This window comes from Macaca fascicularis, chromosome 20 (assembly GCF_037993035.2).
Source record: "Macaca fascicularis isolate 582-1 chromosome 20, T2T-MFA8v1.1".
Classification (NCBI taxonomy): Eukaryota; Metazoa; Chordata; class Mammalia; order Primates; family Cercopithecidae; genus Macaca; species Macaca fascicularis.
This window is the reverse complement of record NC_088394.1, coordinates 1,637,080-1,658,610: the sequence shown is the minus strand read 5'-3', so window position 1 is coordinate 1,658,610 and position 21,531 is coordinate 1,637,080. Positions and strand designations below refer to the sequence as shown.

Genomic DNA, 21,531 nt, shown 5'->3' with positions numbered 1-21,531 from the left:
GCCAGGTCTAGGGTGAGTTTTTCTTTGGCTGTTTTTAAAGCGGTGTTCTTAAAACAAGTAGCACAGGACCCTGCAATCTAGGAGGCGAGCATGGGACGGTGAAAACCGTACAAGCCCTCAGGCCTCAGGGGACACCCTTCCTGGGCCAGCCAAGCAGGCAGCAGCGAGGCCAGGGTCCTCAGAGCCACCGATTTAGGGCTGAGAGCTGTGTGGCCCTCTGCGTCAGTCACTACTTAACATTAATGATTCGCACTTGGAGATTTAGTTCAGAGAAACCACAGTTCCATCTGATTCCAGGGCAGTGAAATTGTGTCACCAATGGTCACGGGAAGGGTGGGAGAGAGTGTGTCTGGTTTTCCACTTGGAGAACTGGAGCGATCGTGGGCCTCAGGGCCTATAGCAGTGTGCGTTCTCCTGTGGACTGTACGAGCAAGCGTCCGGTCTGTGTCCTGCAGAGCAGGAAGGTCGGGTGTGGGGAGCCTCCCTGGGTCTTGGCCTGCCCGGCCTCTACCCATTGGGTCAGGGCTGTCTTCACAGGGTGCCAGAAGGGTTGGTACTGAAGCAACCTGCAGTCCCCCTTAAATGTGGAGACGTTTGCTCCCCTCCCAGGAGGGGTCGGGGCAGCCCAGGGCGCAGTGGTGGGGATGTCCGTGTTCCCGGGGCTCAGCATCTCGTGGGGCCTCGGAAGACAGTATGTGCAGCTGCAGCCGCCAGGCCTCGTGCCCCGTCAGCGATGGTGAGAACTGATTCCAAGTCTAGAGCTCTGGGGAGCCGCTCCGAGAGGCACCGTGTGGCAGTCGCCATTGTCTGCAGATTTTCTTTTCCCAGCATTTTGGGGTGCCCCACGGCGAATCCTCTCTCTTCTGTGTGCCCCACACCTCCTGTGGCTCCAGAGCTGACGTGCAGAGCCTTCAACCCTAAACCGTCTCCAGCAAGGCAGTTATGAGGCTGCATCCTCGTTTCTGCCTGTTCTGATGCCCTGAGATGCCTATGAATGGCACAGTACGGTTACCTGCAGCGCTGGCTGGGCCTGCAGGCCACAGGCTCCTGCCTTGGGCCCCAGCCTGGCTGTGGATCTGTGTGAATCCTGAGCGGAGGGCAGCTGAGAGGCACCGGTGCCCACCTGTGCCTGGGTGCTGGGGCACTTGCATCTCCTCTGCACCAGCATCGGGGCATCTAGCAGGCAATGAGCAATTAATATGGTGCACCAGGCGAGGTGCCAGGGCAGGAGTGGGGCGTCGCACCCTGTCCAGCGGGCAGGGCTCAGGAGCGTCTCCCTGGGCCCTGCACAGGCAGCTTCTCTGGTGATTGGACCAGTGCTCTCTGTGTCACAGGAAGGAGAGCAGTGGCCGTGGAAGTGAACGTTCCCCACGAGAGCTGCTGCCCAGTTCCCCAGGCAGGGCGTGCCAGGCTCCTCCTGGGGCTGTGCTCAGTCTCCCGGAAGGCCCAACACAGCACGTGGTGGAAACGTCGCCGGGGTAGTGGAGTGGAGCAGGGGCCCTCCTGGAGCCATCCCCCTGCTAAAGGGAAGGGAGGTCCCTGGGGAAGAGCAGGGCGTGCAGATGCTGATGCCCGGCGGGCAGTGCGTGCAGCTGCGCAATGGGAAAGGCCCCGAGGGGGCGAGGACTGCCCTCACCAGCAGCGTCTGCTGTGGCCCTGCATGTTGCCACCTCGTTCGGGTGCCTCAGGCTCGCTTCATGCAGCGCTGGTGTTTGCTGGGTGAGAGCTGCCTGGAGAGCCCTGGCCCTGGCGCTGGTGCTGGCGCTGAGGCCGCCCTGGCAGCGTGCTGCTTATTGACTTTCCTGGGGACGCGTCGTCCGCCACGCTGAGGCAGAGAACAATGGCAGCCCTTGTGCATGCCGCGCAGCTGCTGGAATTCCACAAGACCCAAGCAAAGAAAACAGAAGCAGGTGGGCTCAGGGCAACCCTTTCCTTCCCGGGGCGTTCGCAGGGCCCAGCCGGCTGGGCAGCTCTGGCTTCCATGGGGAAGATGGAGCCCAGCGAGCCTGGGGCGTAGGCGAGGTGGAGGGGGTCCCGCTGCAAGACCAGCAGGCGTCAGCTTGGCAGCCTGTGCCCTCCACAAGCCGGGGCAGCATAAGGACTGACCGTCTGTCCGTTCAGAGACCAGGGCCGCGCTGCCTCCATGCACGCCCATCTGTTTATTCAGTAATTGGCACACATCAGTGTGGACTTGCAGGCGTTTATTTTGTACTTTGGGTTACAATCCAGTGCTGCTGTAGCAGCTTCTTCACAGGCTTTTGACTTTACCATAATATCTCAGATACAGACGAGTTGCACCAGTGGTTGGAGGAAGCTCCCCATGAGCCTCCGTCCGCTTCTCCTCCGCACTCTCCCATCCTCTGTGGTGCGTAGACGCTGCCCCCACAAGCCTCCGTCCGCATCCCTCCGCACTCTCCCCTCCACTCTGGCGCGTAGATGCTGTGGCGGTGTGAGTCGTGTGATCGTTGTCATGCTGGGCGGTGGGTGGCCTCTGTCCCATCCGGCATCCTCAGAGCCCAGGAGGGAGCCTGGCCTGTGGGGTCTCCGGGCCCCTGGGATGTGACCTGCCATGAACAGACGTGAGCTGTGGGCAGTTTCCAGCATCCACATTCATGGTGGCTTCACCTCTGAGAACAGCACTGGGATGGCGACCCGCATCTGCATTCTTATGCCGGGTTTCCAGTGAGAAGGATCTGTTGGGCCCCCACATGTCCCCCACATCCAGCAGCAGAGCTGCTGCCTTATCCTGGGCCCGTGAGGGACTGACCAGTGTTGGTTCCATGTGGACCATGACCTGCCTCTGCATCTTTGCCTGGCTTCCATGCCCGCCTGGGAAGGACAGGGCCAGAGAGAGACATGCCTCACACAGGCCGGGCTGCTGCCCCAGTGCTGCTTCCGGGCTGGGGAGAAGGTGAAAGCTGTTTTCATGGAAACCTACGGGAGGGCAAAGGCTTCCCCCAGACATCCGCTGGCAGCACGTGTGCTGGGCGCATTCTCAGATGTCAGGTCTGTGCAGCGTCCTGCGGGGTGGCAGGTGGCGGCCCTCAGAGCGGGGCCTTTCCCTCCAGGGCAAAGGGTTGTGAGGTCACGGGAAGCCCTGACCTGGGCCCCGGGTCCCACACCAGAGCTCCCACTCCTGCAGACCTGAGCTTGCATGTCGGTGCTGAGACTAATACGTGGGGGTTGGTGCCTCTCCGTAGTAAGGTCAGCCCTGTTTTAAGGACCGTTTCCATTAAACTGAGTTTCTGAAATGATTTCTTTGTGAAATGTGTGGCTTCCATTAACTCACCCTTGGTATGTCTCATTGTCGTTTTAGGATGGGAGTCCCAGCTTCTGGAAACAGGGTTCCTGGGGATCTTCCTGTGCCCGCTGTGGACGCTGTCGAGGCTGCCCCAGCACACCCCCACATCCCGGATTGTCCTGTGGGGCTTCCGGTGGCTGATCTTCAGGATCATGCTCGGAGCAGTAAGTGGAGCTCTTCTGTGTGGTGTTTGGGGAGTAACGGTGGCTCTTTAACCTGTGCGGCTTCTAGGAGAGTTGAGCCTGTCTCCCTCCTCCCCCGCCGCCCTCTGTCCTCCCGTCGGCATGGCCTGGCCCACAGCCCGCTCTTCTGCCCCTTCAGGGGCCTGTGTTTGAACACTGGGGGCTTCGCTGGCTTTTCCCAGGCATGTTCATGGTCACCATTTCTGGGAAAGAACCACACCTCTGAGTCCATTTCAGGAGACTCAGGAGCACTGGGCGCCCTGCTTCCCCCCAGCCCTCCTGTGCTTGCTGGAGTGTCCGAAATATTTCAGAGCTCGTTTTTAAATGACAGAGTCTCAGGCCATGGTGGGCCCGTTGGCAGACATATTCGAGGGTGAAGGAGGCATGAGACCCGCCGTCCTGATGCTCAGAGAAAGCGCGGCCTCCTTGCGTGTGGTCTCTCAACTGCGTCCTTCCTGGGTGCCTGGCCTGCTGGGCTTTGGCATCTCTTAGGACAGCCAGACTGTCCGGGTTTGCTGCCGAGCCCCGGCGTGGGGGTGGCGGGTTCCCTGCGGGGCCCCGGCGTGGGGGTGGCGCGTTCCCTGCCGGGCCCCGGCATGGGGGTGGCGCGTTCCCTGCCGGGTCCCCGCGTGGGGGTGGCGCGTTCCCTGCCGGGTCCCGGCGTGGGGGTGGCACGTTCCCTGTGGGGCCCCGGCGTGGGGGTGGTGCGTTCCCTGCGAGTTCCCTGCGGGGCCCCGGCGTGGGGGTGGCGGGCTGTGTGTGCTTCCTGCCCAGCCAGGGGCTGCCCATCTGCGTCTGCCCTGCGCACGGTGAGGACACATGCCAGCCCTGAGTTCAGCTTCAGTAATGTGACCTCTGAGTTCACAAAGACATGATTTGCACTTTAAAATCAGGAGTGACGTGGCCCTTTTGACGTCTGCTGCACTGACCAGAGCTACGCAGCTCTCACTGTCTCTTCCACTTCACATGCTTTGTTAGTAAGATATTAATTTTGTGCTGGAATGATAAAATCTTCATGTTTTTGTGTTGGAAACCACGTCATACAGATACACTCTCTGAGCATCTGTTCGCTTAAGTGTTTCGTGGAGGATCCGCTGAAGACGTACAGAAGAGTTGGGCAAAGCCCCAAGGAACTTGTCCCCGCCCCACCCAACAGCGCGTGCTCACGCCAGGGCCACGGCCAGAGCGTGCCGCCATCTCAGCCACTCCTTCAGTCCGGAATGTTCCTCTTCTCTCCCTGGCTTTGAGGCGTGGCTGCTGTGCCTGGGTTCAGCTGCAGGTCATTCGGGTAGGGGGCCCGAATGCTGGGCAGCCCCTTTCACCCTGTCCCCCGGGGCAGCTTCAGACACTTCGGACACCCAGTCTCGACACAGCACCAGCCACGGACTCAGGAAGCCACGACCTCATGTGGCTTGGGGTATCATGTAACATGGTTCACTGTAGCATGAAGTATGGTTCAGTGTAGCGTGTAGTGTGGTTCGGTGTAGTGTGGTTTGGTGTAGCGTGTAGTGTGGTTCACTGTAGTGTGTAGCGTGGCTTGCTATAGCGTGTAGCATGGTTCTGTGTAGCGTAGCTTGGTGTACTGTGTAGTGTGGTTCAGTGTAGCGTGTAGTGTGGTTCGGGGTAGCGGGTAGTGTGGTTCAGTGTAGTGTGGTTCAGTGTGGCATGTAGTGTGGTTCAGTGTCGTGTGTAGCGTGGCTTGCTATAGCGTGTAGCGTGGTTCTGTGTAGTGTAGCTTGGTGTAGTGGGTAATGGTTCAGTGTAGTGTGTAGTGTGGTTCACTGTAGTGTGTAGCATGGTTCAGTGTAGTGTGTAGTGTGGTTCAATGTAGCGTGTAGTGTGGTTCGGTGTAGCATGTAGTGTGGTTTAGTGTAGTGTGTAGTGTGGTTCAGTGTAGTGTGTAGCATGGTTCGGTGTAGCGTGACTTGGTGTAGCATGTAGTGTGGTTCAGTGTAGCATGTAGTGTGGTTCAGTGTAGTGTGTAGTGTGGTTCGGTGTAGCATGTAGTGTGGTTCAGTGTAGTCTTTAGTGTGGTTCAGTGTAGTGTGTAGCGTGGTTTGGTGTAGCGTGACAGTGTAGCGTGTAGTGTGGTTCAGTGTAGTGTGTAGTGTGGTTCAGTGTAGCGTGTAGTGTGGTTCAGTGTAGTGTGTAGTGTGGTTCAGTGTAGCATGTAGTGTGGTTCAGTGTAGCGTGTAGTGTGGTTCAGTGTAGTGTGTAGCATGGTTCGGTGTAGCGTGACTTGGTGTAGCGTGTAGTGTGGTTCAGTGTAGCATGTAGTGTGGTTCAGTGTAGTGTGTAGTGTGGTTCAGTGTAGTGTGTAGTGTGGTTCAGTGTAGTCTTTAGTGTGGTTCAGTGTAGTGTGTAGCATGGTTCGGTGTAGCGTGACTTGGTGTAGCGTGTAGTGTGGTTCAGTGTAGCATGTAGTGTGGTTCAGTGTAGTGTGTAGTGTGGTTCAGTGTAGCGTGTAGTGTGGTTCAGTGTAGTGTGTAGTGTGGTTCAGTGTAGCATGTAGTGTGGTTCAGTGTAGTGTGTAGTGTGGTTCAGTGTAGTGTGTAGTGTGGTTCAATGTAGTGTGTAGCGTGGTTTGGTGTAGCGTGACAGTGTAGCGTGTAGTGTGGTTCAGTGTAGTGTGTAGTGTGGTTCAGTGTAGCGTGTAGTGTGGTTCAGTGTAGTGTGTAGCGTGGTTTGGTGTAGCGTGACAGTGTAGCGTGTAGTGTGGTTCAGTGTAGTGTGTAGTGTGGTTCAGTGTAGTCTTTAGTGTGGTTCAGTGTAGTGTGTAGCGTGGTTCTGTGTAGCGTAGCTTGGTGTAGCGGGTAGTGTGGTTTGGTGCGCTGTGAGGGGCTGTCTGGGCCCATTCCTCACCATGTGTTCCCTGCACCATGATGCCATGTCTGGGCATAGCTCTTCTTTTTGTCTCGTTCAGCTCAGAGCTCCATCCCCCTGCGGCTCCCATCTTCCCCAACGCCCTCCTTTTCTGCCCCCCTCACCCACATACCTTGTGTCTCACCAGCACCAGCCCTTCACCAGTGCTGCAGAAACGTCAGCTGTGCATGGAGTGGACCGGCCGTTTCTTGAGGAAAATGGGGCTCCCTGGTGGTACGCGAGCACCTGATTCCCTTTATTCCTTTTCTGGGAGGGTTACATGGCATCTCATGATGAGCACTTGCCGGGGTTGGGAGGGGTCACTGCAGGCTCAGCTGCACGAGCAGGAGACCCGCAGAGAGGGACCTCAGCACCAGGGCCCCTCTCACCCCCCAGGACAAGGTGTCCGGAGGGTTGTCCCGGGCAGGGAGGCTCCCGCTTTCCTCCCTGCCCTCTGCGCCATGCCAGCTTCAACCCAGGTGTTCTGCCCCAGCCTCACAGGGGTGGTGGGCACCCGTCCATGACGTCACTGCACACCTGTGGATGGTGGGTACCGGGGCATCCCTGACAGGTTGGTTTTCTGGGGCTGTGGGGAGTCTTGGGTGTTTACTCTAGGTCGGGCAGGGTCCTGGCTGAGGGGTGGCTGAGTGGCTGCAGAGCCTTCTGGAAGTGGTGCAGGCCGGGTCCTGGCGGAGGGGTGGGTGAGTGGCTGCGGACAGTTGGCCATGGCTTGTTGGAGGAGGGCATAGCTGCAGCCAGCGTCCAGATCCCACAGGAAAGTGGGATGCTGACTCCGGGTTTATTTTTCCATTTAATTAGAAAGACTAGAAATGTTTCCATGGCTCCTTTTCACGGGACATTGAAATGCTTCGTTGTCTCCAGCCAGAGTACAGATACTCTCACAGGCTGTGGGTCCTGATCCGTCCGGGACTTAGTTTTAGGTTCCACCCTCTGCTGACTTGAATATACACAGAAGCATATGCGGCATTTCAAAGGGCTCTGTGCACGGCAGTGTCAGGCCGAAGCCCTGGGAGAGAAGCAGAGCTCCAGGGAGAGGAGCCAGCCCCACAGAGGAGCCGCCAGGCGCTTGTATGAAAGCTCCTGGTGCCAAGAGTTGAACAGCTCCCACAATGCCTGGTGGATGCAGGGATTCATCGGCTCATCGGAAGCACCTTTTATGGCATTTTGATTGACTGTTAGTGCCAGCTGGAGAAAAAATTATCAGTGCACTAAAAGGTGTAATTACTTGATAGACTCTTACATCGGTGTGATTAATGTTCCTTTGGTGGAAAGCAGAGGGTGAGTTGATAAGAAAGAGCGATAGCAGCAGAGTATCCACCTGTTGATGAGGAACTGCCCTGTGGACAGAGCCAGCTAGGAAGGCAGGCACACCCTTCCCCGGCTTGTGCGCCTGGGTCAGAACCAGCGCCACACCGTCAGCTTGGCAGATTCACTCAGAAACCAGCACCTGTGGTTCTGTGGCCTGGGGGGTTTCAAATGCCCTGACCACTGGGTTCCTCAGAGCCATCTCAGGGGGAGCCCCATGGCCCTCCAGGTGAGGGTGACAAGCAGAAGGGAAGGAGAAGCCACAGCTTCTGTGCCCGCCTGAGCTGGACGTCAGCTGCAGGCCTCAGGGCCACCACACAAAAGTCAGTTGTATTTCTTTTTTTTTTTTTTTTTTTTTATTGAGGCAGAGTCTCGCCTTGTCGCCCAGGCTGGAGTGCAGTGGTGCATTCTCAGCTCACTGAAACCTCCACCTCCCAGGTTCAAGTGATTCTCCTGCCTCAGCCTCCCGAGTAGCTGGGACTACAGGTGCCCGCCACCACACCCAGCTAATTTTTTGTATTTTTTTAGTAGAGACGGGATTTTACCATGTTGGCCAGGACCTCGTGATCTGCCCACCTTGGCCTCCCAAAGTGCTGGGATGACAGGTGTGAGCCACCGTACCCAGCAAGTCAGTTGTATTTCTATATGCTAGGAGAAAATGTCAAAATGAAAACGTTAAGTATAGCATTTATAATAACATTCAGAACCATAAAATAGGAAATTTTAACAAAAGAAATGCAGCCTGTATGCCTCGAAAGATACCACACATTGCTGAAAGTAAGGAACACTTCAGTAAATGGAGAGGTATACCATGTTCATGAATCAGTCTTCATATTGTTAAACTGTCCATCGTCGCCAATTTGAGCTATAGATTCCATGACATCCCAGACAATCCCAGAAGGATTGTTTTTTCCAGAAATAGGTAAACTGACTCTTAGATGTATGTGGAAATGCCAAGGACCTAAATAGCCAAAACAATTTTGAAGAAGAATAAAGATGCAGGAGTCACACTACTTGATTCCAAGATTTACTGAAAAATGATAATAATGGAGACAGTGTGACACAGACGTTGTTAGGGTTCCCTCGAGGGACAGAACTAATAGGATGAATATATATATAAAGGGGAGTTATTGAGTATTAACTCACACAATCACAAGACCCCACAATAGGCTGCCTGCAGGCTGAGGAGCAAGGAGAGCCAGGAGAGCCAGTCCCGAGTCTCAGAGTGGAAGCACTTGGAGTCCGACGTTCGAGAGCAGGAGGTGTCCAGGACAGAAGAACGATGCAGGCTGGGCGGGGACACCCGTCTCATCTCTTCACCTTTTCCTGCCTGCTCGATATTCGCTGGCAGCTGATGAGATGGTGCCCACCAGATTAAGCTTGGGTCTGCCTTCCCCAGCCCCCTGACCCAAGTGTTAGTCTCCTTTGGCCACACCCTCACAGACACACCCAGGATCAGTACCTTGCATCCTTCAACCCAATCAAGTTGACCCTCAGTGGTAACCATCACAAGGCGTGAGGACAGAGAGCCGCGTCTGTAAAACAGAGAACCAAGAAACAGTCCCACACCAAAGTCAGGATCAAATGATTTTTGGACAAGCCACCAAGTCAATTCAACTGAAAGAAAGAAGCCTGTGCAACAATTGGTGCTGGAAGTCCTGGATATCCATCTGGGATAAGTGAACCCCCTCCATCACCACACACAAATGTTAATTTGAGATGGATTGCAAACATAAAAGCTAAAACTATTAACACTGCTTGAAGGTAACATAGAATGTTTTGTAATCTTGTGATAGGCAAAAGTCTCTTAGGACACAGAAAACATTAACCATAAAAGAAGAAAATGGCCGGGCGCAGCGACTCACACCTCTAACCCCAGCATGTCAGGAGGCCAAGGCGGGAGTGTCCCTTGAGCTCAGGAGTTCAAGACCAGACTGGGCAACATAGTGAGACCCTGTCTTTAAAGAAAAAGAAAAAAAATACATACATTGGACTTCCTTAAAATTAAAGTCTTCTGTTCTTCAAAAGACACCATCGAGAAAATGGCAAGGCACAGATCAGGAGAAAATATTCACAATGCTGTTATGCCTGACAAAGAACCTGTATCTGGAATACATAAAGAATTCATAAAGTTCAATAATAAAGATAATTTGATTTTTTAAAGAGGGAAAGGATTTTAGCAGGCACTTCACAAAAGGAAATATGCAAATGGCTATCATAGCACTTGAAAAATCCCTCAGATGCATTGGCTATTAGGGAAATGCAGAGCAAATCTACGCTGAGATACTTCCTCCCCACAAGAACGGCTGAAGTTACAGAGGCTAGCGAGTCAGCACTGGCACTTGTGTTCGTATGCTGAGGCGGCCATGAAAATACCACGGGCCAGGGGCCTTCAGCCACAGGGATTGATTTTCACAGTCGCTGGGGCTGCAAGTCCGAGATTGAGGCTCTTCCAGATGATTTGGTTTTCAGCAACGATGTCCTCGCAGCTTGTGAAAGCGCCTTTCTCCGTGTCCTCACGTGGCCTTGCCTTGCAAGGACACTAACCCTGTCGGATCAGGGCCTCCCCTTATGACCACATTTAACCTTAATCAGCTCCTTAGCAGTCCCATCACGGGGGTTAGGGCTGCAGCCTGTGAACTGAGCGGGACACAGGCATTCAGCCCATCGCAGCAGGGTGAGAGGCGGGGGACGTGCCGCCTTGCCGGGGAGCAGGTATGGGCTCTAGCATGCTAGGAGAGAGTTCACCTGCTCCCAGCCTGCAGCCCAGTGTTTCCACTCATAAACAGTTACCCTAGAGAAACGAAACGCTTGTAACAGCACTGTCCACAAGAATAAGGACTGGAAACGGCCACAGCCCGTCAGCAGGAGAGCGGATAACACACGGGGCCACATTCCCAACACGGCTGTGGCTCCTCAGCATGAAGAGGAAGAAACTACGGATGTGGAAAGCGTGCGGTGGTCTCAGAGCTGGCGAGACACCAAGGAGTGTGCCCCGAGCGAGTCCCTTCGTGGGAGGGTCAGAACAGGCAAACGGTGCGTGGGACGCGCTCAGAGAGGTGCCTTTGGGATTCAGGTGGGGGCTGACGGGGTGGAAGTTTGGGAACTTTCGGAGCGATGGGAGTGTTCTGTGTCTCGATGGTCAGCCCGTGGTTCAGAGGAGGAGCCGGCAGGAGCACTGGGGAGGATGAGTAGCGTCACTGCCACGCAGCAGAGACAGGCGTCCCTGGGGGCAGCGCAGAGGTCACCACACCGAGCCAGACTGTCCTCGGCCTTCCCTGGGTTCAGCACCAGATGAAAACCATGTGCTTTGAACCCTGGAAAGACAATCAGCCCAGTCAGAGCCAGAGCCTGAGACAGGCGGCCCCCAGGGCGCAGCCGCAGGAAGCTGCATCCTCTCGTGGGCTCGAACAAGGCGGGGGACGATGTGTTCCCTCAATGGCTTCTTGGTGTCCCTTGACATCCAGGAGTGTGAGGTGAGGTGAGGGCTCTGAGCCGGGAAGCTGGCAAGTCAGGGAGAATGCCAGGCCAGACGCATCGGCCTGTGGGGGTGGAGCAGAGCCTGGCACTCACTGTCCTTGCTCCGTCTCACTCCGGCTGCAGCCCTGGCCCAGGCCTGCCCACCCCAGGCATGTGGCAGAGCAAGCCTGGCTCCCAGAGCTCCCCCCAGGCCCTGAAGCGGCAGGTGGCGGGCATCCTCATCCCAACCCATGGCCGTGCCATGCACAGGATAGCCGAGCTTGCCACTGCCACAGGGTGTCGGCGGGTTGGGGCAACAAACAGGGCCCAGGTGCTGGTGGCCAGGCTGGCTGTATGTGTGGGTCGACTGTTACCTGACTGCGCTGGAACAAGAACCACCCCCACCCACCCCCGCTGCTCTCCACCCGGTTCTGGGCCGGCCCTGGCTGGGCTTTGTGGATCCTCAGGTTGTGCGGGTCATGGCTTCCTGGGGCCGGGCTGGAGCCATCATGGAGTCACCATGGTTCCTCACGGACACAGGCGGGGCTGGCGGCGCCCCTCCACCCTCCTTGCCTCAAGCTGCAGGGACAGCACCGAGAAGCCACACAGACCCAGATGGCCTCGCCCGACTCGGACTCAGGGCCGTCTCCAGCCTGCATCCCACCGGGCTGTACACACAGACGGCCTCTCCTGGAGCCCTGGAACATTTCCCTCGTGTTTTGTCTGCGTTTTCTGCTTTAAATGAGTTTATTTCAGTCGTGTCAAAGTGAAGGTCTCTTTTCCTCAGGACGTGATCAATGGCGTTGCCGTCAAGTCACAGTGTTTAGGGCAACAGATGGCCTTTAATGACGCTATATAAAGAAATAATTTCCCCCTTCTTTTCCCTTCTTGGTTTTGTGAGGACAGAGCATCTGTGTCTCGGGGCGGGGGTGGGTCTGCATACTCTGTGGCCAGCAGGCAGCAGACACCTGTTGGTGGAGCCCGCAGCTCTGTGTCCCAACATCTCTGTGTCACCTGCATGGGGCAGAGGGTGGGTTTTCCGGGAGGCCCCTGGAGCCAAAGCCTCCCTTGATCACTTCCTGCTGGTGACCTGGGCTGTGTTGGGGTGCAGAGCTCTCGGCTGCGAACGTTCTGGGAATTGAGTTGGGGTCCTTATTGCTGGGAATTCTCAGACCTGGACAATATTAGAGAGGAGACCACTTGATTTTTAGTTTGACCCCTGGAGAATTGAAAAGCTGGAAATGTGTTTTCTGTACCTTCCCGCTCCCAGCCCTCCCCTCACTCCCCACCTGGCTTCTGTGTGGAGGGGCGTCTGCATGGGCTGTCCTGCTGTGGCTGCAGGGGTGCAGACGCCCACTGCCACTGTCTCCCGCTTCCTGCTGGAGCCCACCTTGGCGTGAGAGTTGCCTGGCAGAGGCATCTCAGGCCCACAGGAGGATAAAGAGAAGCCAGAGAACTCATCATTCCAAAAACTGGCCAAGTTAAAACATAATGTCTGGCCGGGTGCAGTGGCTCACGCCTGTTATCCCAGCACTTTGGGAGGCTGAGACAGGCAGATCACCTGAGGTCAGGAATTTGAGACCAGCCTGGCCTACGTGGTGCAATCTTGTTTGTACTAAAAAACACACACACATAAAAATTAGCAGGTATGGTGGCGGGCACCTGTAATTCCAGTTATTTGGGAGGCTGAGGCAGGAGAATTGCTTGAACCTGGGAGGCGGAGCTTGCAGTGAGCCAAGATCGCACCATTGCACTCCAGCCTGGACGACAGAGTGAGACTCCAGCTCAAAAAAATAAAATAAAATATGATGTCCAAACTCACACCTGTGCAGCTCACGGCTCCATGGGGCTCACACCTGTGCAGCTCACGGCTCTGGAGGGCCCACACCTGGCTACAGCACCCACAGGTAGGGCCTTCTAATGCTCCTTATGTGCAAACTGTCTTGTCCTCATTAACACAAGAAGAAAAAGCAACAACTGAAATGTGGAATATGTAAGCCCACAGTGTCCACAATTTTTAGGTCAGAATCGAGCAAAGGCCAGGGAGCTATAGCCAGGCTGTATGATTGCAGGTGCCGCGGAAACTCCAGTAACTGAGATGCCGCCATGAAGAGCTGCCTGGGATATTACAGAAGCCTTAGGCCAGTCAATGTGACCACTTAGATCAGATGGACAAAAGCCTTGAAAAAAGGTGCAGGGGGAGTGCCCTGCACAGTGACTTCTTTTCTCAAGGAAAGCCGGGATTCGGGACCCGCGTCAGAGCTGAGCCCCACGTCTCTCTTTACACCCAGACCTGCTCACCTTTTGTGGGATTCAGGCCCAAGTGTGCGGCATCGTGCAGTGGAGACTCCGACCCTCACGGGCCAGGGCAGGAGGTCTCCCGCGTCCAGGGCCCGTGCCTCCCACGTGTGTGCTGCCGCCCCAGGCCTCATGGGGTCGGAAGGAAGGTGCCAGGGGCTCAACAGGTTTGCACTTTAATGTCTGCTGTTTTCCCACAGGCCCAGGACTGTCTGCAAAGCTCTTGATGCTGAGCGTGCTTCACCCCCAAGCGTCCCAGAGGGTCCGCAGCCCATGGGAAGTGTGGGTCATGGGCAGCACTGAAAGGCCAATGTGGAAAGGCGCTGCCGGCACCCGGGAAGAGCTGACTTTGAAGTCCACAGGCTGCTGCCTGGCATCAGAGCCGCTGGTGAAATCACATTAAACGTAACGGAATCAGTATCGGCATGCAGCCCTGTGAGGCCAGGATCAGGCGGATGGAGGGGGCGACAGGCCTGCCCTGGTCCTAGGCAGCCACACTCCAGAACCAGAGCGATTATCCTAATGGCTTTATTGCATCAGTATGGGGGCAGCTCAGAGGAAAGGGGCTGCTTTCAGGCCCATCGCCTTCAGGGCACCACCCGGAAGGGGCCGACCTCTGACTCCAGCACGGAGGCATTGTGGGAATTTTTAGAAAATGATGTCTATGGCATCCTGACCTCTGGCCCCGGCTGCCACCCCCTGTGAGGCTGAGGCCCAGACCGGAGTCCTCGAAAGCGCTTTGTGCCTCTGACCTCCAGCGTCTGTGGGCAGAGCTGGGGCAGGAGCCGGGGTGCTCCTCGCAGCTGAAGCACATCAGCCTCCAGGGCGAGCGTGTCTCAGATCCCCGCGCAGCCCCCGGGACGATCACACAGGACATGCTCTCCTGTAATCTTCAAAGGATCTCCTGGGTTGTGGGTGCAAAATAAAACTATGCTAAAAAGAGCACTAATAATTCCTCTTCCCAGCCGCACAGTCCAGCTCAGGTGACCTCCCAGTGAGAGAACCAGCCGCCGTGCTCACCACGCACGCGCCTTTCTGGGTTCACGCCGGAAGTCTCTATTGAAGTGCACGTTGTTTGCCAGAAAACAAAAATAAAAACACCGTAAGTCCAGAATCTCTTCTGTCTGATTTCTAGTGAAAACTGTGATCACAGCAAGAGGAATTCACGTGGTACAGTGACTAGAGCAGCAACTTCCGGAAGGCAGACCGATCCCGTCACAGAGACAGGCGACTGAGAGTCCACAGCAGACCTCGTGCTTCGGAGATGCCACGCCACGGCGAGAACTGCCCTCCTCTTAATTCCCCTCCCCTGGCTAAGCTCCTAAGGCGTGGTGATTCTTGGGGTCTTCGTGGTGTCTGGTGACCTGAAAGCTCATGCCCCAAGTCTTGGCACCTGCATGGCCTGGCTGCCACCCCTTGGCTCTGCCCCCGCCTGGGCTTCTCTGGGCCCCAGCTGCCACCCCTTGGCTCTGCCCCCGCCTGGGCTGCTCCGGGCCCCAGCTGCCACGCCTTGGCTCTGCCCCCACCTGGGTTGCTCTGGGCCCCAGCTGCCACCCCTTGGCTCTGCCCCCACCTGGGTTGCTCTGGGCCCCAGCAGCCAAGGCCTCAAGGGCACCCAGAGCCAGGGGAAGGAGCACTTCCAGTGTTTTGAGACAGACAAGCCTCTGCGAACAGGCCTTAGGTTCTGGAAGCCCAGGCTCTCCCGGCTGGCATTGGTCAGGAAGTCAGTACCCCTGCCCGCAGTGTGGGTCCCCTAGGCTCTGCGGCGGCCCGACTGTCAGCTTGGGACAGCCTTTTCCAGGTGCTTGGGGAGCAAACAGCTGCCCTCAAACTCATGGGAATTCACTTCCAGGCAGCAAGCGAGCCCAAGGAGTTTGTCCAGGCCCGGGTCCTTTGGTCTGCAAGTTGGAGCCCAGTCAGTGTCAATGAGCCAGTCAGCTGCGTGTCTGAGGGCAGAGCTTTGTCCTCAGTGTGAAGCCACGGGGGCCCTGGGTCCCCTTCGTCAGGAGCCACAGAAACCCTGGCCCACCACACTTCGATGCTCAGACCACTGTTCTGAGGCGTGAAGTGGCCCAGAGGCGAGGCCCCTCCTCGAGAGGATGCCCGCCACGCAGAGGATGCCTGCCACGCAGAGGATGCCCGCCACGCAGAGGATGCCCGCCACGCAGAGGATGCCTGCCATGCACACAGCTCCTGGTGCAGCTGTGCAAGGAAGTCTGCATGCTGAAATGAAGCGCTCGGGGGCACAGCCCACCTCCCATGCCAGTTCTCTCTCGCATGAGGGCAAGAAAGTGCGGATACCATCCCAGGAAAACGGGAGAGCCACGGAGCCAGGCGGGACCCCAGGCACCACCCCTGCCGCAACTGGGCCACCCTCAGATATGGAGACGAGAGGGCCTTGATAGACCCCACAGTGCCTGTGCCCACGGAGCCTGCTGGTCACCCTCACCCTGAGACACGGTTTCCACCCACCCCCAGCTCTCAAAGCACTTGGGGAGAAGCAGTGGCTGCTGTAACAAGCCTGAGACCCCTGCAGCTGCTCACAGGGGCACCAGGCTGTGACCCGGCTCCAGGGCGAAGCTCTCCCCTTTGAGTTTTCTCCTGCGGAGGGAGGACCTGTCGCGAGTAATTCCCTGTGTTTACAGGTGGGGGGGAAGGGCCACTGATGTGGGCGAGGGGACCGTAATGCCAGGAGGGTGGAGGAGGTTGTGGCTCGGAGGGAGGCCTGGCGGCGCCGCCTCCTTGAAACACCACGTTAGCCGGTGCTTTCGGGTACTGGGGGCTTGGGTCTGTCCTGAAGCACTGTGCAGGGGGCTATCACTGCAGGGTGGACGGCAGGCCTCTGGGGGCCAAGGGAGAGAAACGGGGTATCCACAGAGCATCTCCTTCTGCCGCATAAGACCGTCAGACGCTTCGAGTTTCCAGGTGGCAGATTTGGGGACCTGTGTCCCAGGACACACGGGCACCGGGAGAGGAGCTGCTGCAGCCGCACACTGCAAGGCTGGAACGTCGCCGACGGGCCTGGAAAGTTCCAGCGCTCCGAGCAGAGCGGGAGGGTAGCACGGGCAGTGGGTCCCCCAAGCAGAGCGGGAGGGTGGCGCGGGCAGTGGGTCCCCCAAGCAGAGCGGGAGGGTGGCGCGGGCAGTGGGTCCCCCGAGCAGAGCGGGAGGGTGGCGCGGGCAGTGGGTCCCCCGAGCAGAGCGGGAGGGTGGCGCGGGCAGTGGGTCCCCCGAGCAGAGCGGGAGGGTGGCGCGGGCAGTGGGTCCCCCGAGCAGAGCGGGAGGGTGGCACAGGCAGTGGGTCCCCGGCTCCCTTTGGGTCTGGTGCGTTTATCGGCCTGTCTGTGCCTTTTTTTTTTTTTTTTTTTTTTAAGAATTAATTTTGGGCTGAAAAGCCTCAAAGAAGGCTTTGTTCCTTTGACACTTGCTCTGGAAGAAAAAAAAAATCCGTGGAAAATCTGACATCTGCAATGTAGAGATAAATCAATAGATGGGAGGAATATAATTATCTTCCACTCCTGAAACAATTTTTCAGATTTTTAAGTGTCTCATATCAGCTTAGAATTTGAATGACATTTTAATTATTTTGTTTTTTTCTTCTTTTCCTGGTTTGAATCTCCATAGAGTTCCACTCTCGGATTCTTCAGGGAGCAGAGCTGGTGCTCATGTGGGAGGAGTGGGGGCGGTGGCTGTGCCCCTGCCCGGTGGAGCTGTGCGTTTCATCAGAAGCGGTAGCTGCCCTGGGCATGGGCAGTGCCTTGAGGAGTGGGGCCTGCTCCACCTGGTCAGCTGAACACCCTCGGCTGTTTTCATGCACGTTTGCAGGACAGGAGCCCAAGCGGGAAACAGTCTCTGGTGTTTTTGTGATCTGAGCAAACCCAGCTTCCAAAAGACCTGACTCGATTTTTAAGGCAGTTCACCCTTCAGGTCTTTAAACAGTAACACTCCTGGGTGTTTGGTGCCCTCCCTGCCGTTGGGGGTGCAGGGCGTGTGAGGGCGGGGGCGTGCAGCGAGACCCTAGAGGCGGTGATGCCGGACCCAGACGTGCCCCCCTCAGACGCAGCCTTCACAGTGTGCGGGGTGGCGGAGCCTGAGAACCCCTCTGAGGCGCGTCTGTGGACGGTGCAGCCTGCGTGTAGGTGGTGTCCCATCTGGCTCACACGCGGAGCAGGTGCCTGTTGCTTGGTGTTCCTGTAAGGCCAGGCTGGGCTCTTGGTCCCACTCCCCTGCCGTTTCTCATTCGTGTCCCTCTCAGCCACGTGCCGTCCTTCAGGGCGCAGCGCAGCCTCTCCTGGCTCTCCCACTCCCCCGCCAGTCCCACGGGCCCCATGTTCCAAATTCGTCGGAATTGGACACGCCCCTCCCCTGCCCAGGTCGTCCTGCACAGATAGCAGCAGAGCCTGCTGCCTTCTCGGTCACATGTAGCCAGAGAACCCGGCGGCTCCCGTGCTGCCTGGCCCTGGCTTGGAGCCCGCAGCCACCCCGAAGGCCCTCCCGTGTGTGGTCGGTTTTGTGTCAGCCTGGCTGGGCTGGGGTCCCTGGTCCATCACCAAATGCTGGCCTCCGTGCTGCTGGGAGGTATTAATGTTTTGCTGACGTGGCTCCAGCCCGTGATGGGCTGACCTGGAGAGGAGGAATCTACTGGGAGCCTGAGGCTGACCCGACCGGGCAGGAGACCGAGGCTGGAGCTGGGGCTCCCTGGAGAGGAGGAAATTCCACCCCAACAGCAGCTCCGGCCCCTGCCCTGGAGGTCCTGATGGCCCCCACAGGCCTCAGGCTGCACCCCCGACCGTCTGGAGGCCGGTCTCCCACAATGGGACCGTGACTGGCACCGTGGTAGAAGGGACCCTGCATTCCAGGGACTCCTGGGCCTCCCGCTGCGGCCTCCTCAGCCCTGCTGTGCCTCATGCTCCTGCCTGAGGAGTGCACCCTCACCCTCCTCTTCTTCCCTCGTGGCCATGCCCACCCTGCCCCGGGGCTCCCCGCCCAGGCCAGCCCTGTCAGCTCTGTCCAGATACGAGCCAGCCTCCGCTGTGAACAGATTGTGTTCCCTGAATTCCGTTTCACATGGAAACCCTGACCCCAGTGTCATGGTACCAGGAGCCAGGCCCGACACCCCAGCACACCCACAGAGGGAGCACTGGCTGATGGGAGGCAGCCGTTACGAAAGTGTCCCCAGAGAGACCCTCACCCTCTCCCCACCATGTGGGCAGCAGCGAGACAGCACCACCTGCAGCCCAATGCAGCTGCCCTGGAGCCCACCATGCTACACCGACCGTAGCCGTCGGCTCTGAACCTGCGGCATGGATTCCTGTCCTTTATGTGCCGCCGCGTCTGCCACGCCTGGTGGCTGTCCTGCCTCTCTGCACCTTGTCGCACCTGCGCCTGCAGCACACGGCCTCTATGGGGTGGAGCGGGACCCGGCACCTCATGGGCACTCAGTGCTTATGTGCCAGGTGGACAGTCCGGTGGACAGGGGACGGGTGGGCGGACAGTCCGGTGGACAGGGGACGGGTGGGCGGACGGTCCGGTGGACAGGGGACGGGTGGGCGGACGGATGGTCCAGTGGAGAGGTGGATGGAGCCCAGGGGATTTGGCCAGGAGTGGTTGTAGCAGCAGAAACCGCCGTCATGGAGGAGGGCTCACTTCCGCGTCTGTGCAGTCTCACCTCGGACGCAGCCAGCGTGTGAGAGACGCTAGATGTGAATCTGTCTCAGCGGTGATTTTAGGGTGGGCGGGAGGAGGGGGCAATTGTTTCTGACTTGTGAAGGAATCATCTGAAGCCATGAGTGCCCCAGGGAAAGCGGATGGGTGTGGGAGCCGACCCCTCCCTGGATGCTTCACTGTGGCCCAGCACTGCAGAACTCCCACCCCCACAGCCTCCCTGCACCCCCACAGCCTCCCTGCACCCCCACAGCCTCCCTGCACCCCCACAGCCTCCCTGCACCCCCACAGCCTCCCTGCACCCCCACAGCCTCCCTGCCCAAGTCCCACCTTCCCCAGTGCTGACGGCTCCCTCTGCAGGCCCCTGGAAGCCTCTCCCGTGCCCCAGGCATCCTCACAGCAGCCAGTTGCAGTGTGTGGGAGACACACGGGGCCTGCGCCTGGGCTCCCTTTGTGCCGCGGGGGCGTGGCTGAGACCCGTGTGCACTGGGCGCTCCCTCCTGACTTTGGGCTCATCCTGGAGGCTCTGAGAAGCTTCCCTCTGACACTGTCCGTGGGGTCTGTGCAGCGCATGGTGCATTTGTGCTCTTTAAAGACACGCAGCTTCTGTAGCGTGATGAGGCGTGGAGCTCTGAGAATGAGTGTTGGGGAAGGCGCACCAGGCGCTGACTATAAAAAGGAAGCCGCCGTTGCTCACGCCCGCGGTGTGCACTTAACTCCTGTTCATCAAAGCAGCCCTGAATCTGCCCTTCCCAAATTCCCCCTTCCCAAGTGTTTCATACGTAAGGTCCCCTCCCTCACGGCACCTGCAGCCCAGATCCACGGCCTTCGTGGACGGTTCGTCTTCCCGGGAAGCTGTTTCTGTTGGGGCCGCCGCGTCCCCAGCCCCCGTGACTGACTCTCCCTCTGCCGTCTTCCTTGCAGGGCCTGATCAAGATCCGGGGGGACCGGTGCTGGCGGGACCTCACCTGCATGGACTTCCACTATGAGGTGAGCGCGCCGTGCAGGGTAAGGGCAGAGCACCCGGCCTCACGCCATCCCATTCCCACTCTTGGTGGGCGCAGTCCTGCACACCCTGGTGAGCGGTTGCGTCACAGGGTCACCCCCAGTTGATTCAGGACACCCTCTCCTTCCTTTCTCCGGGTGGGGTGGTCACACGGGGGTTTGCAGGCGCCCCTCACTTGTTGGGGCCGCGGGGACGGGGTCCGTGGCCCTCCATGGTCTCGAGTGCAGCGGGTTTGCTCTGGTTCCTGCACCGGCACCCTCTGCTGCTGTCCTCGGTCCTGCCCAGGCCTCCAGGCCAGCCCTTCCTTCCTGGAGTCCACAGCTCCCCACCGTCCTGGCAGATGCCTCTTGGGGGCTTCCTGGCTGTGTGCCCAGCCCCTGCCATGCGGAGCTGTGGCTCCATCATTACCTGGACACGGGCAGGTGTGTCCCACAGGGCAGGTGTGAACCACAGCATAGTTCCACTGTGCTTGGCCCCCAGGCCCAGGCTGAGTCCCTTCAGACACCCCGGTTCCTGCCAACTGCTCACAAGTTCATGTAGGGGCTGGGAATGACCTGGGGCCTGGAGCTTGGATAGTCATTTGTTCTCAGTCCATGTGGGAGCCTCCTGGTAGCAGCATCCCCACCCTGGGCCTGTGTGGTTGTGGCCACAGCGCACCTAGAGCATCTCAGGCCCGGACACCCCTTCCTGCGTCCGGCCATGCTCACACCTGCACTGGAAGCCGTCGTTGTCCGCGTGCCGCCGACAGCCAGTGGCAACTGTCTCATTGCCTTTGCGTTTTCTGCCAGGGTTGCTCTGGCACTCACCGCCTCCACGCGTGGAGCTGGTGCCGTTCTCACGTGGCACCCCTGCTGCGGTTCTGTGTCTTGGTCCACGTGCCAGCCTGGGACGGGCGTTTATGCCTGCATTTACATTTAGTGGCTGTGTCCTGACTTTATTCTTCAGGCTCTTGAGATCTCCCCATACCCCATCAAATGCTCCGCCTTGCTGAGGACCTGTGAGCTCCTCTCGGTCTGAGACCAGGTTCTGCTGACGGTCGGTGAGATACCAGAAAGCAAACGCTCTCAGCTCTGTGGCTGGATAGTCCCAACACAGCCGTGACAGGCAGCAGCGGCAGAGCACACATGCGTGAGAGGCTATCGCCAACAAAGCTTGCACACCGCAGCCCACGCCAGCCACCCTGCCCCCGAGAAGGTCCAGCGCCCTCAGCCCAGGTCAGGAAAGCTGAGGGGACCCGTGTGTCCAGACACCCTCAGGACAGGTCAGCAGAGCCGAGGGGCCCTGTAAGGTGCCCTCAGGACAGGTTGGGAAAGTGTGGGGAGGTCCCATGTCTCCAGAAGCCCTCAGGACAGGTCAGGAAAGCTGGGTGGGCCCCTTGTCTCCAGCCCAGAAGCTCCACAGCGCATCTCACGGAGCCCGCTGGCTCAGCACAGG

The 21,531-nt window shown here is 58.1% G+C and overlaps 1 protein-coding gene across 27 annotated transcripts in view; it reads left to right on the top strand.

Annotated features, from left to right (window-relative positions):
- Nucleotides 1–21,531, top strand: part of LMF1 (lipase maturation factor 1) — a 117,882-nt gene that overhangs the window by 60,797 nt on the left and 35,554 nt on the right. For 14 of the 27 annotated variants that reach the window (XM_074028476.1, XM_074028468.1, XM_074028474.1 and 11 more), the window contains 2 exons: nt 3,317–3,465; nt 20,016–20,081. In XM_074028476.1, coding sequence (XP_073884577.1) covers nt 3,317–3,465; nt 20,016–20,081 — 215 coding nt within the window. Of the gene's footprint in view, nt 1–1,505; nt 1,911–3,316; nt 3,466–13,628; nt 14,543–19,792; nt 19,929–20,015; nt 20,100–21,531 lie in introns of those variants that run through there. The other 13 variants (XM_045382025.3, XM_074028472.1, XM_074028466.1 and 10 more) reach the window with 6 other exon arrangements.